The 13,430-nt window shown below is 39.7% G+C and overlaps 1 protein-coding gene across 1 annotated transcript; it reads left to right on the forward strand.

Annotated features, from left to right (window-relative positions):
* Positions 1-117: 117 nt before the first annotated feature.
* trmt11 (tRNA methyltransferase 11 homolog) lies at positions 118-10,842 on the forward strand. The gene is made up of 13 exons (XM_042490078.1): positions 118-195; positions 1,425-1,490; positions 1,637-1,710; positions 1,886-1,967; positions 2,103-2,195; positions 2,292-2,426; positions 2,516-2,672; positions 2,789-2,869; positions 3,074-3,238; positions 3,479-3,551; positions 4,328-4,462; positions 7,872-7,992; positions 10,485-10,842. The coding sequence occupies exons 1-13, from the start codon at positions 118-120 to the stop codon at positions 10,623-10,625; spliced, it is 1,401 nt and encodes a 466-aa protein (XP_042346012.1). The 3' UTR covers positions 10,626-10,842.
* The last annotated feature ends 2,588 nt before the right edge of the window (positions 10,843-13,430 follow it).

The raw sequence follows: 13,430 nt of genomic DNA on the forward strand, positions 1-13,430 counted from the left end.
AAGATGAAACATACGAGAAGACATCATTCTTTTCCATTTACGGTAAATTTGTCCCCCAGCGGTACATTGTGTCTCAGCCCGGTTTCGAGCCGGACGTATTTTGATTGGGCAATAAACATGGCGGCGTCCACCAGCCGATCATGCCTCCAGTATCTGTTACATCTTGCCCAAGATAATCTGGACTTCAGATTACCGGTAACCTTTGTAAACTATCTCAGTTTTATGTCTTTTTTTATTGTGAAAGTTTAAGTTTAATTCTTAGTGAAAAGAGCAGGGTTTGGCAGAAGAGACGAAGAGACCCCCTCTCTTGGTGTGTGGCGTTAGCTACATGCTAATTCAAACTGTCAAAACGGTGTGATCTGATTTAATATTAGCTTTGGTTTCATGTGTGAATATTTCGAAGTTTTATTACATGATAATAACACATAAGCAGCTAATCTCTCTCTCTCTCTCTCTCTCTCTCTCTCTCTCTCTCTCTCTCTCTCAATTGAATTTAATTCAATTTGCTTTATTGGCATGAATGTTTGTAAAACAATATTGCCAAAGCCTCAGATACAATTAAATGATGATATAAATAATGACGAGGAAAAAATCAATAATGACATTCAAACTATATATACTATATATATATATATATATATCTCTCTCTCTCTCTCTCTCTCTCTCTCTCTCTCTCTGTCTCTCTCTCTGAACTCAATCGACATGATAATAAAGTGGTAGTTTACATTGACATAATCTTTATCTTCTTTTAAATCACGTTGTCATTGCTCATCTGTAAATCAAACTATGTGAATAAATCCAATATGCATGTTTGCACAAATGGACCATTGGCTATAAACTATATGTAAACATTATGTTTACATCATAGACTTTAACTGGAGTAATACACACGTGTTAATAAGCAGAATCATGTTCAGTTTTGGTGATGACTTCACTTGTAACAATCTGTATACTCTACTGTGCTCCTGTGATATCTTATTCTCATGGGGATCTTTAAAGGGGTATTTCACTGAATCACTGATTTTACACATGAGGTTTATTTTTCACTTGGAGTACCACTAAGTCTGTGAAGACAGCTGCATGGCCTCTAAAATCTGTAAAATAGTCTGTAATATGAACTGATGGTTTTGAGTTTAAAAGAGTGAGTATTTACCACACAGGGAGGGTCTATCATGTTGTGTGATCTCACTTTTTTTTAAGGTTGACCCATGCCAGTCAATAAAACTCTGGATATTTATTTCAGCCACTGCTGTAACAAATCTGACCGCTCTTCCTTTAATGTGTCTCACTTAACTGCACCGACATTATGAGAGGGGAATATGAAATTGCTATGATATGCTTTTAATCTGCCTCTGTCTGTATTGTTTTCTAATAAATTGTAGTGTATATGTCATTATTTATAATTTATATACTAATTCTTGCAGGAGATTAAGGCCTTATTGGCTCTCAGAGGAAAACCTTTCCACCCTAGTGGAAACTTCAGAGAAAAGGTTTGCAAGTCGCAAGGTCTTATTTTCATTTTTCTCCTTTTCTTGTCAGATTCTAATTAATTGATTGGCTATGATGATTATAAAGTTTTTGTCCAGTAGACTCCTTTTCCCCACACCCACTCTTTTTTCATGCCTCTTCTCTCTAGTCTCCTTTCTGGTGTCTGAATGGTTTGTCCGAGGAGGATGTGCACGGCATTATGACCAGATCTGTTTGCGCAAAGTAAGTCTTTGTAACTTTGTGGGAAGTGTTTAGCCTACACTTTCAGTGATGGAATGACCTGAGCATGCTACACATATTGCCATCCATCTTAATCTGTGCCTTGTTATCTTGGCAGTATTTTCTTTACTATAGTGGCTGAGATTAAGCTGTAGTTCATGTCACATTATCCTTGCAGGTCTGCCTTTGAGCTGTGGGGCCACGGACAGACACACAGTGAGCTCAGAGCATCCCTCCTGAAATACCCATCAGAGAACATGGTTTGTAATGCTGCGGCTTATTGTGTTAGACGCAACAGTCCTTGAAACATCGTGAAAACTTTTTTATGAAACATACAGATTGTGAGCGGATATCTTAAATTTCTGTTTGTGCTATTGCTTCACATTCCCCTTCAGTTGCCATTCATGCACAAAGACTCAACTTACAGAATCAATGTCTACACTTTCAACAAGACTCTGGAGTTTGCAGACAGGATCAAAAGGATCGATGTGAGTGGAAATACATGAATGAGTGCATTTGCACGGTGAGTGTGCATCTTTGAATGCCTGTATATATGTGCAGAATGTTTTTTATTATCTTGGCAGGCTATGGAGTATCTTCCATTTGAGGGAACAGTAAGCCTGAAGAGCCCTCAGCACATCTTCTGTTTGTTGGAGGATTACGGCACAGACCCCAACGACATCCCTGAGCATCCATACTACATGTATTTCGGCCGATGGGTGAGATACGTTGGCGTGTTTATTTATATTTGACAATAAGTAGTGAACTGCAACTGAACACGTTCCATCTTTACACACTCCTGCACCAGATAGCGGATGGACAGCGTGAACTGATTCGCTCCCACAGTGTGAAGAACAGACACTTCATAGGGAACACCAGTATGGATGCTGGGCTCTCATTTATTATGGCCAACCACGCTAGGGTCAAAGAGGATGACCTCGTCTTTGACCCGTTTGTTGGCACAGGTGAGATAACCCTTTCACTCACTCTCAGTCGCATACATAGCTTTAGACAGTCACAGACTCGGAGACATCAGTGTCAATAAGTGGTTTAAAATCTTTGTCTCTTGATCTGTTTTTAGGGAGTCTTTTGGTAGCATGTTCTCATTTTAGAGCCTACGTCTGTGGGACAGATATTGACTACAACACTATTCATGGCAGAGGTGAGTTTTGTCCAATCAGAGCCTGTGGCCTTTTATATTATGGGATTGTAGGTTTATCTAATGCTTGAGTTATGTTTTAATTCAAGCTTGCAATTATGTTTTAGGTCATTTTTAGAATCAGAGCCAACAGTTGCAGGAGCCTTTTCTGACCCCTCTGAATTTCAGATCCTATCCAAATCACCTCAAAGTGTCCCTGTCTTTCAGGTCGTTCGAGCCGTAAAAACCAGAAGTGGCGAGGACCTGATGAGAATATCAAAGCCAACCTGCGGCAGTATGGAACAGAGAAGATGTATGTAGATGTAATGGTGTCTGACGCATCCAAGCCTGTGTGGAGGGAGGCTGCTCTGTTTGATGCCATCATCACTGATCGTAAGCCCTTAGTTTATTATTAACACACCACTGGTAACGCTTACTTAGTGTGAAAGATTGTGATAAATGTGTCTAAAGCTTCTTTATTAATTCCTGCTGTAAACTTATTAAAATGTTTACTGATGCATTATTGCAGCAAGCAAGCACTCCAGCTACATTTGTGCATTCCTCTCATAATGGAATCAGTGTTGTCTTAAATTTGTCTTGTTTGTGATTCCCTTGTGATCCTTCCGTTGTCAGCTCCATACGGTATCCGTGAGTCCACAAGGAGAACAGGCTCCCACAAAGACATTGCTAAACTCCCTGATGGCATGTGAGTTCACCTGATACTCTATGACTCAATGACAAAATTGATTGTGAGGTATGAAATATCAGTTGCTAGCAAAAGTAAAGGGCCTTCCACACCCAGAAAAAGTGAGATGGTTCATCTCAAGGAGCTATGCAGTATTCAGGTTTCTAAAAAATGACAACATGAGCTAAAAATATGAAGTTTTAAAAGTTTTTCCAACTCAAGTGAATGTCAGAGTCCGCACTTCTATTAAACCAAAAACGACACTAACAAACAATATCCTTATGATCACTTTCACAGGGATGTGATGAAAAATAGAATCACTGACCGCCAATCAAAATCTGTCTGAATTTACAGGGCGGCACAGTTCAAATGCACAGTGCATGTCTGGGGCCACTGTTTACAAAAAAGTTGTCATTCATCAGTGTGGATTCTCACATCGTTATCATTCTTGGTTTTTGTGGCTCCTTTATGCCGTGTTTGACTCTGGAGCAGGTGTAGCCTTGGCAGCCTGCTGGTGTTCATTCAAACCATTTCCCTCAGCAGCGTATTTCACTGTTGAGTTCTTCCCCTCTCCTTAAAGGATTGTGGAGTCTTTGGTTGGAATGAAAAGCTGCTGTAACTCTTTCACTTACTGTTAGACTTTTCCTAGGCTTCATTTTCAGTTGTAGGTTTACTGTCCTTGGTAACTTTTCCCAAGTAGGTGAACTTGAAAACTGTGAATGCTGAAGAAAATAATTTTAAATGCTTTGTTTTGTTGCTGTGCTCTCAGTCTGTGTGTGTTTATTTGATTTTTGCAGTTATGCAGAGTCTCACGTCCCTGTCTCTCAGGCGTACCACCTGAGTGACATCTTCACAGATCTGTTAAACTTCTCTGCCCACCACCTGGTTTTGGGTGGGAGGCTGGTCTATTGGCTGCCTGTCTACAGACCAGAGTGAGTATACAGATTTGATTTTATTCAAGAGCCTCTCATAGTAACATCCAGCACTTGAAAGCTGAAACAGATTTCTGCTACTTGAGCTGTCAAACATGGTCTGTGACCTGATTTATTTAAAAACAAGCTTTGGTGAACTGAGATTCTTATTTTGATACTACATTTGACTTGTACTTTGTCCTCATAAGCTTAGATTGGGAACTCCTCCTGCTGGCGCTTTTCTCTAAATAATAAATTGTATCAGTAGGGGGCAGGCTCAAACCATAAACCAGAACTGCACAATACAGGCTTTGCTTGAGCACAACCTAAAACTTTTAAATTTATTGTTGACCTTATTAATTCCCCAACTAGCGAAACAGTATGAAGTAAAGGATTATTATGTAAACATGATTACATTTTATAAAATCTAATTACAGCATATTTAATGAAATTTGGCTTTGTAAATAAATTGTGTGAAGTGTTAATGTAACACAGACTAGTGAAAGTCTGTTTATTAATCAGCTGATGAAAAACAAATTAGTTAACAAGCTGCTAAATGCTTTTTAAAACCCAGGGGTGTGTTTGTAGCTCTTTCAGTTTGAGTTAAGTCGACTGGCACACAAAGGACTTTTCTACCACACTTTTCCGCTTTCCAGCATTTCCCTGTAACACTATTCCATTCCCGCTCCCATAAAACATCGTCCTGCGTGTGTAACCACCTGTGTGAATGACGGTGTTTATACAGAGTAGTATACAGGTGTGTTGAAGTTTTCCCGCCCAAACAGCTGGATCACAGTCAACCACAACTGACAGCTGCTTTATACGTTGGCTCTATAAGACGGCTCCTCTGAAACAAAGTTGTGCATTGTTAAATATTCCGTGCGCTAGCGGAAAGTGAAGTGCTGACTCCAAGTGCAGGTGTTTGACGGTAAATGTATGAACCACAACAGACGGCAGCAGCAACAGACGTTTGGGGGAGAAAAACCCCACAGGGCACTCCTTTAGGCCACTAATTATAAGATCGAGAAGGAGACGAGATAATCCTGCATCCTCTGGTTGTTAGTATGTGTGTATGTGAACGTGTTGTACAAACAGCTTGCAGACTTTTGCTCATGTTCATGTCTGTTTGTCTTTGTGTATGTGTGTGTGTGTGTGTGTGTGTGTGTGTGTGTGTCCCCATACATATGCATAAATGTGTGTGGTCTTTCTTATGAGCCCATGCATACATATGTATCATCATGTTCACACATTTGTCTTTGCTACTCATCTACCACGCTTGACTCTGTGCTTGTCAGAGCACCGTGCCAAAATAAACGTCCGAGGTCAGGCGAGTCAGATATGTGAACTATCTGTCTCTACAGTCTGACCTGTGTGTGTGTGTGTGTGTGTGTGTGTGTGTGTGTGTGTGTGCATCTGTGTAAAATCACAGGTGTGTCTGTGTGTGTAAGCACAGACGTAGCCTGTCTCCTGGGCCTAATCTGGGGCTCTACAGGGGAGATATCGTGTTTCTGTCACCCCCACATATGTGTGTATCTGCCTCCACAACTGTGATAGAAACAGTGAGGATTGTGTGTGTCCGCCTGCTTCATGAAAATGAGGAGGTTGTGTGTGTGTGTGATGACAGGTGACACAAAGTCCTGTCAGCAAAAGACAGCATCTAGACCAGGTCAGACCCCTTAAACTCTCTTCCCTTTCTCCCCTTAAAAATAAATGAAGGAGGAAAAAGTATCTAGACAGATGATGGTATATCAGTCATCACAGCCATTACATGTAATTACAACATAAACACGTGAAGAGAAGAAATAAAGGGGCTTTATTGTCAGGAGTAAGGTGATACATGTGTCACTGATGGAGTATAAGTGAACCATGTTTTCATTTTAAGGTCACGGTTTTTTACTTCAGCATAAATCTTTGCACAATCTCACATTTAGTTGTACTGACACTTCAGCTAGAGGCCACTGTCTTCTGCTTTAGCATCAGATTTTGCAAGATGCAAAATTGAGAGCATAAATTGGATGGATTTTGAAATATTACAGGACAAATAATATGATTAGGAATTTACTTGATGCATTTCAAATCATATTTTTTGGAAATGCAGTTATACAGTCATATAATTGTGTTTCCTATAAAATTGCATTCCCCCTACACCAATGTTATTTTTACAGTTGAAATGGTCCAGTGTGTGAGGTTTAGGGCATCTATTGGCAGAAATTAGATATAATATAATAAGTATGTTTGCAATAGTGGGGTGGCTATTGGGTCCCCTGTCTAAATTTGGAGTTTTTTGCGAGTCTTTGAATGCAGCTCAGGCAAAGCTCCCCATGAGTTCTTCTTTTCCTCCGCAGAAGTTTGTGACTTGCAGGGTAGATAATTAATTTACTGAATATGTTCAGTGCTGATAAGATCAAATAGATGGATGAGAGGAGCTGCTGCTGCAAGTGAAAGCAAACTTTTAGTCCCAGCAGAATGAAAGGTTAAGTTTCAAATATTTTGCTCTTGTCATCTATCTTATAATTCCTTTCAGGATTACTTATTGTCTTTTTTTTTTGAAAGTTTTTATTTTTTATGTTATTTTTTCTCTCAGTAAACAGTATCAGTACTATGATAATCAATTATCATAGTACTGATACTGTTTACCCTGTGAGCAGTAGCAATTATTGTGGAAGTGTACAAAAAAAAAGAAGCACTTAAGTCTAAAGACAACCCCTGCTTCACTTGGACTTTAACACTACCTCAACCGGTCGGCCTCTTCTGATTGGCAGCAGAGAATTATCACCTGACCGCATCACTGTTAGTCACCCTGGCGACCAAACATCCAGTTGCCGCTCAGTTCCGCATGTGGCCATGGCAACAGACAAACAGTGACTTGCAAATCTGGCTTTGAGTTGGGAGCGTTACTACTGTGACGGTGGTTAGGAGAAAGTGCTACTGACACAAATATGCAAACACATACATCATCTGCTGTTAATAGGCCCTAACCTGGCCTGGCTGGTGATGACAGAGCCAGCAGTCAACCTGTCAGTTCACAGTCAATTTTTCCACCTTCATTTTACACAAAATGAGCTACCTTCACTTTACCAGCTGTGGTTACACTACACCAGTCGAATGTTTAGTGATTCGATTGTTTAGATAGAAACATAAAGAGGCATAGAGTGGGAAAGGAAAGATATTAGAGTGCGTGGCAAAGAGACTTGGCAAACGGTAGGTAGTAATTTTGACAGGATTAGCCTCTGTCTGTGTCCCAGCAGTCTCTTTGCGGCCTCCAGACAGAATAGGAAGTGCATTGTTTTCACAAGGGCCTCAAGCATTGCTCTCATTTAGTTCTTTAGGTGTAACTGAAATTGGTCGACCTCTGTTTTTCTGATTCTCTACTCCTTATTTTTTTTTGGAGGTAACTGTGACATGATATGTGTGTGTCTCCCCTTTTCAGGTACTGTGAGGAGATGATACCTCTTCACCCGTGTCTGCGGCTCATCAGTAACTGTGAGCAGACACTCTCCAGCCACACATCACGACGCCTGATCACCATGGAGAAGATCAAGAATCCTGAGGTGTGTGTATATGCTTATGAATGTGTTTGCATTAAATGGTTCAGTTTCAATTTCAATGCAGCTGACATTTTTCTGCTCCATCTGTGCCCAGGGTACGCTCTGCGCTCCGAGAGTGTTGATAAATCAATAACCAAGCGTATATGTATATATATATATATATATATATATATATGTATATATATATATTTTTTAGGCATTCCTAATAATTGGTCCAGCTCCAAAAATAGAAAATCTATTTGTGGCGGGAGTTGTTTTAATAGTTGTCGACACAAACCCTGAGTCCCAATATCAGTGGTAAGCGCCATATGAGCGCAGTAAATTAGTGGGGGTGATGAGCTAGCCAGTAGGGCACACACATGCACTGACACGCACATGTAACTAACACTAACACTAACCCTAAGCCTACAAGAACAAACAGAAAAGCTCAGATTACAACACAGCTACTGCTCAGAACCATTACTCCACTATATCTTTACATAGCAAAAAAGTGATTTATTGCAATATTAATGCACTGAATGTCATATACAGCTCCTTTGATTTTTTAAATTAATTTTCTTTTGTAAATCTGTGTTTCATCAATGAACATTGTGCACTTCTTTGTGACATTTTTGTTTTCATAACTGTTTATTTTCCTACAGGTCACTGTTCTGTTTGCACAGTTACACACATGTAAACTAGCATTGATGTTTGGTTAATGTGCAGGAAAAACAAGCTATTTCACAGAATTTAAAACACACATTTTTCCAGTCGTGTGTGTATGCCTGCAAAGTTGACCGTATAATCTAATTTTACTCATCCTTTGACTAGAAGCACGACTTCTTCTATATATTGTTCTAAGTCCTGTATCGAAGTTAAAATAATAACACATCTGCACAGTGCCAACCTGTGTGCTGCAGAATTTGTTTACTGTTTTTATATGTGTGAGCATGAACAGCAACACATACATGACTTAGTTTATGTAAAATGAGAGCATGTGTGTGCCCGCCTGTCCTTTCATGTTTTTGTTTTTTATGTGTAGTTCATAGGATTGTTTGTATATGTAACCACATAAGTATATGTCATTTACATGTATGTAGCATATGTGTATGTTTTTTACATGTCATCCTAATGGAAGTGGTGGTGTCTCTTTGTATGTCTGGGGTAAATCCTCACCATCTGGCTGTGATTGGCTCATTTCTTTTATACTGGAACTCTAAATGGTTTAATCACACATCGTATGGAAAACAATCCATCTTTGGATCTGACATCCATTCCACTTCAAAACCTCAAATTGCTCCCATAAAGGGCCCTGTATGACACGCACACACAAACACACAGCTGTTTGATCTTATCTGACTGGTATCTATCTCACGTTGAGTTTTTGCTCTCCAAATAGGCCTCAATCTGCACCTATCTGCACTCGTTCGTCAGGGTTCACAGCTCAGTGTGTGTGTGAACACCTCAATGTGTTCGTATGCCTATGATCCGTGTGCATGTGTTAACACTGTTTCTGCATTTTAGCAAGAATGGGGCCAGTCTAATGTCTGTAAACGTTTCCTGTTAAACCAATGCAGTAAAAAAAATCTCTAAAATCTACATTTTCTTATTTATGTGGTGTGACAAAATGTGATTTGTAGCCATAAAATACTTGTTTACCAAGTGTAGCACTAAATGTACGTAACCCTCCACCTGTATGACTGTTGGCAGAGACGGAGTGGTTATTTCCACTGTTTTCAGTTGTTTGTAGTTATGTCTCTGTGTCCTTATTAATTTGGGGGTCATGGTTATGTTGTCAGTCTTGTTACCCAGAGTTTTCCCTACAAGTGGTCATGGAAACTGTTTCCAGGTTGCTTGGCAGCATCAGCGAGCAAAAGAGAGGTGTTCCTGACAAATTACAGGCCCAGCATCGGAGTCATCACTTCCAACTCGACTCACCTCATTATTCCTCTTCCCAGCATCTCTCTTCCTCCCTTCATCCCTCCATCGCTACCTTACAGCCAAGACAAACTGTTTAACTGAAGGGATTCATAACAGTTCATATACACTGAGAATATACCTGAGCTCAGTCCTGTTCCTACATGCAAACCTTTTGATGCAAATTATTATACTGACATGTAGTGGGAGTTGCTGCTTTGACTGGAAAAAGGAAGAGCTGTTTCATCTTTAACATCCATATTACTTTTGTATTAATACAGTGTGATTAAATTTTTAGTCTCATGTTACTTTAAGAAGCATAGCTAGCAGCTGCTTGTTATCCAGGTTTATTTTTATTTCCTTTATTTTTCCCCATAACATTCTTTAACAAGCTATACATTTGAATAGCAAGATGTATCCATAAACTGGATAAAATCTTGTTTTTTTAAACAAAAAGTTAATGGGTAAACATAAGTACATGTATTCAAATATGTAAAATGTGGCTAAATGTAAGAAGTTCTGTGTTTTAATAATAGGGGAAAACAGGCTGTACTTTTTGGCAGTTTAGTACAATAAACTCTACATTTGTTTCTTTAAAGGAATTAGACAGCCTGGCTCATCTAACAGACCCACGCTTCAGCCCCTACCAGGGACACAACGCCTTCAGAGAGAAGTATTTCAGTGGACTAAACAAGAGGTGCGGCAAAGAGGACAACAAAACTGATGTCAGTGGAGAGTGAAGGAATGAACTGCCTCCAAATGAAGTGATTTTCTTTATAAAAGAGAGAAAACAACTGGACACAAAAGTCATAATGTGTTTGTCAGTGGATTTAACGAGGGAACAATGTTAACGCTTATTTGTTATAGTTTAAATTTCTAAAATCTTTCTCACTATTTTAATTATGATTATTTGTATGCCAGTGCTTATTGCTTTGCAAATAAAAGGATAAAATACAACTGTCCTCTACTGAGTTCTGACTATTAAAACCAAATGACAGTTACTACACCAGGACAGTTGACTGCATCAATGGTAAATGCAGCTTTAAATATTTTACAAATAACTTTTAAAGGGGACCTATAATGCTTTATTTTATGTTTATACATAATGTTAAAATGTTGTGTGTTTATAATAAAAATGTCCAAAGTTTCAAATTATAAGTAAAAGTAAAAATTTGAACAAAAATGCTTCAGACCATTGCGTTTCCTACGATTTTTTTCCACTTTTGAGACACACTGATCTGAGCTCATGAGGGATTTCTTTATATGATCATCTGCTCCAGGCTCACTGCTGCAAGTGGTGCCATTACAGAGCCAACACTGCTACATGTAGTAACATGCTAACATCCGGAAAACCTGTAATTTTGGTTTTCAGATCATTCAGCTTAACATGTCTGGTCCCCTTTAAATAGGAATATTGTCTAAAATGTTAAAGAGGTACACCAGTGGTCATTGTGGATGGAGGAGTGACCAACTGAAAATATATCCTGACTTTTAGTCACTAATAGGCTGTATGTTAAGCTCTTACAACAATGGATCCTAAACTTGTCTTTAGAACAGTTTTTAAAACCTAATGTGTCTGCCAAAGCCACTTGGCAGACACAAGTTTTCAGTATTCAGTATCTAAAATCTTTTATATACTGAAATATAACTGCAATGCATATCATTGCTGTTAATGTGGTTGTTATACAATAACAACAACCTTTTTTGTACCAGACTGACCTGGACTGACTTTTATATGACTGTTTGGATTTTCATATTCTGTTGTTATTTTTACCTTTTCACTCAGTAGCAGAGCCTGAATACTAGTAAAAACAGAGTGTCTATCTGCATTTAGAGGCACGGTCTAGCTTTATTCAGACAAAGGCGGCATGTTTAGGCGAGTGAGGCCTCCCTGTGCAGGCAAGAGCCCAAATGACAGGGCGTCCCCACCACGCCGCACACCACTACAGTTAGTCAGCAGCTTTTGTTGTTTTCCAACCACAGTTTACATGCAGCCTGGCTCATTATTCATTTCCTGAGAGCGACGCAGCAGGCCTTTATGTACATTACCCCTTCACTCTGTTTATCAGTTGGGCCTCTGCCTCTCCACCACACTTCCCCGTCTGCCCTGCTTCACAGGGAGAGAGTTCCAGGCACCATCACATGATACCCGGCTCGCCATCGTTTGTGGTGTGTGTTGTTTACAGTTCCCACAGTGCCCTTTTGTTGTCCATCATCATCAACCAAAATCAAATGATTCCACAAGACAGTTAGAGACTTAGCCTTTCTTTACTCATCACTTCTGTCCTCTCTCCTGGCATTTCTTTGCTTGTCACTTGTAAATGAGTACAGTGTTTGCCACAACAGACGACCCCTCAGTGTTTAAGATGGATGTTTGAACACAGTTCCTCTATTACTGTGTGTGTGTGTGTGTGTGTATGTGTGTTTGCTGTGCCACAAAACAGTGATAAACCATGCTCTCAAGAGCCCTCAGTCTCCAATGATGCAGACTATAATTAGGGAAGGATGGGGGGGTTCCTCTCTGCAACACGTAATGCCGTCCAGACGTGGAAATTCTGTTTGTGTGTATATGTGTGTGTACTTGTGAGATCTGGTTTTTGTATTATGCTGAATGCTTACTGCAGCAGAGCAGTTTAATGGTGTAATTCCGTGGTAAAAAGAAATTATTTTAAACCTAACCTGGAAATAACAGTCAGCCATTGCTTTGGTCAGTCTTTACTTCATTCTCCAATTTTCCTGCTTTTTTCCCCCATAATCCCTATATCTTTAATTCTCTGTGTAAAATGAATTTACAGCAACAAAGGCTCAATTCCTCCTCCATTCTTCCTTGTCCCCGATTTCTTTACCACTCTCCATCTCACCTCCACTAGTTCTCCCAGCCTCCTCTTCACCTCCTAACCCGCCTCACCTCTGCCCTCTCCTCCTCTGTCATCTACAGACCTCTCATTTTCTCAAAGGGGAACTCCCTGTAGGAGGAGATGGTCGCTGTCTTGGAACAATGGCTCCTGATTAAACTCCCCCTGTCTAAAAGTGACCTTCAGACTGCTGAATCAGATGAGTGAGGACCTTAAGACACACACGTATACACATATACACAACCGAGATATAACTTTAATTTAAAGCTTTAAGTTAAATCAAGTAATATTCCAACAGCTTCTCAAAGAAGAGGACTAGTCAATATGCCTTCATTTTCCAAAAAAGTCCTCACACTGAAGAGCTAAAATGGATTTATTTTCATTTTGACTGAACCACAAGAACATGCGCACACATCACTATTGGCTTCTCTTTTTCTTTTTTTCTTTTTTTTTTTTGCTGTCCAGAGGCGAAAAGGGCAAGGAGCAAACACAAAAACACACCAAGGAATAGTACAACATTTTGGGAAATGAGTATGTGTGTGTGTGTGTGTGTGTGTGTGTGTGTGTGTGTGTGTGTGTTCCAGTGTGTTTATAAAACTGGCTGGTTAATTGCAGCTGGAGCTGATATTGGGATGATGGCATTACATAAATGTTGTACCCACCCTCCAGTTCCCCATGGTTAACACCATC

Source organism: Plectropomus leopardus, chromosome 7 (assembly GCF_008729295.1).
Source record: "Plectropomus leopardus isolate mb chromosome 7, YSFRI_Pleo_2.0, whole genome shotgun sequence".
Taxonomy (NCBI): domain Eukaryota; kingdom Metazoa; phylum Chordata; class Actinopteri; order Perciformes; family Serranidae; genus Plectropomus; species Plectropomus leopardus.

Coding starts and splice junctions, on each gene's coding strand:
- trmt11 (XM_042490078.1), top strand. CDS start 118: ATGGCGGCGTCCACCAGCCGATCATGCCTCCAGTATCTGTTACATCTT. Junction 2,196..2,291: donor ACAGGATCAAAAGGATCGAT/GTGAGTGGAAAT, acceptor TTATCTTGGCAG/GCTATGGAGTATCTTCCATT. Junction 4,463..7,871: donor CTGCCTGTCTACAGACCAGA/GTGAGTATACAG, acceptor TCCCCTTTTCAG/GTACTGTGAGGAGATGATAC.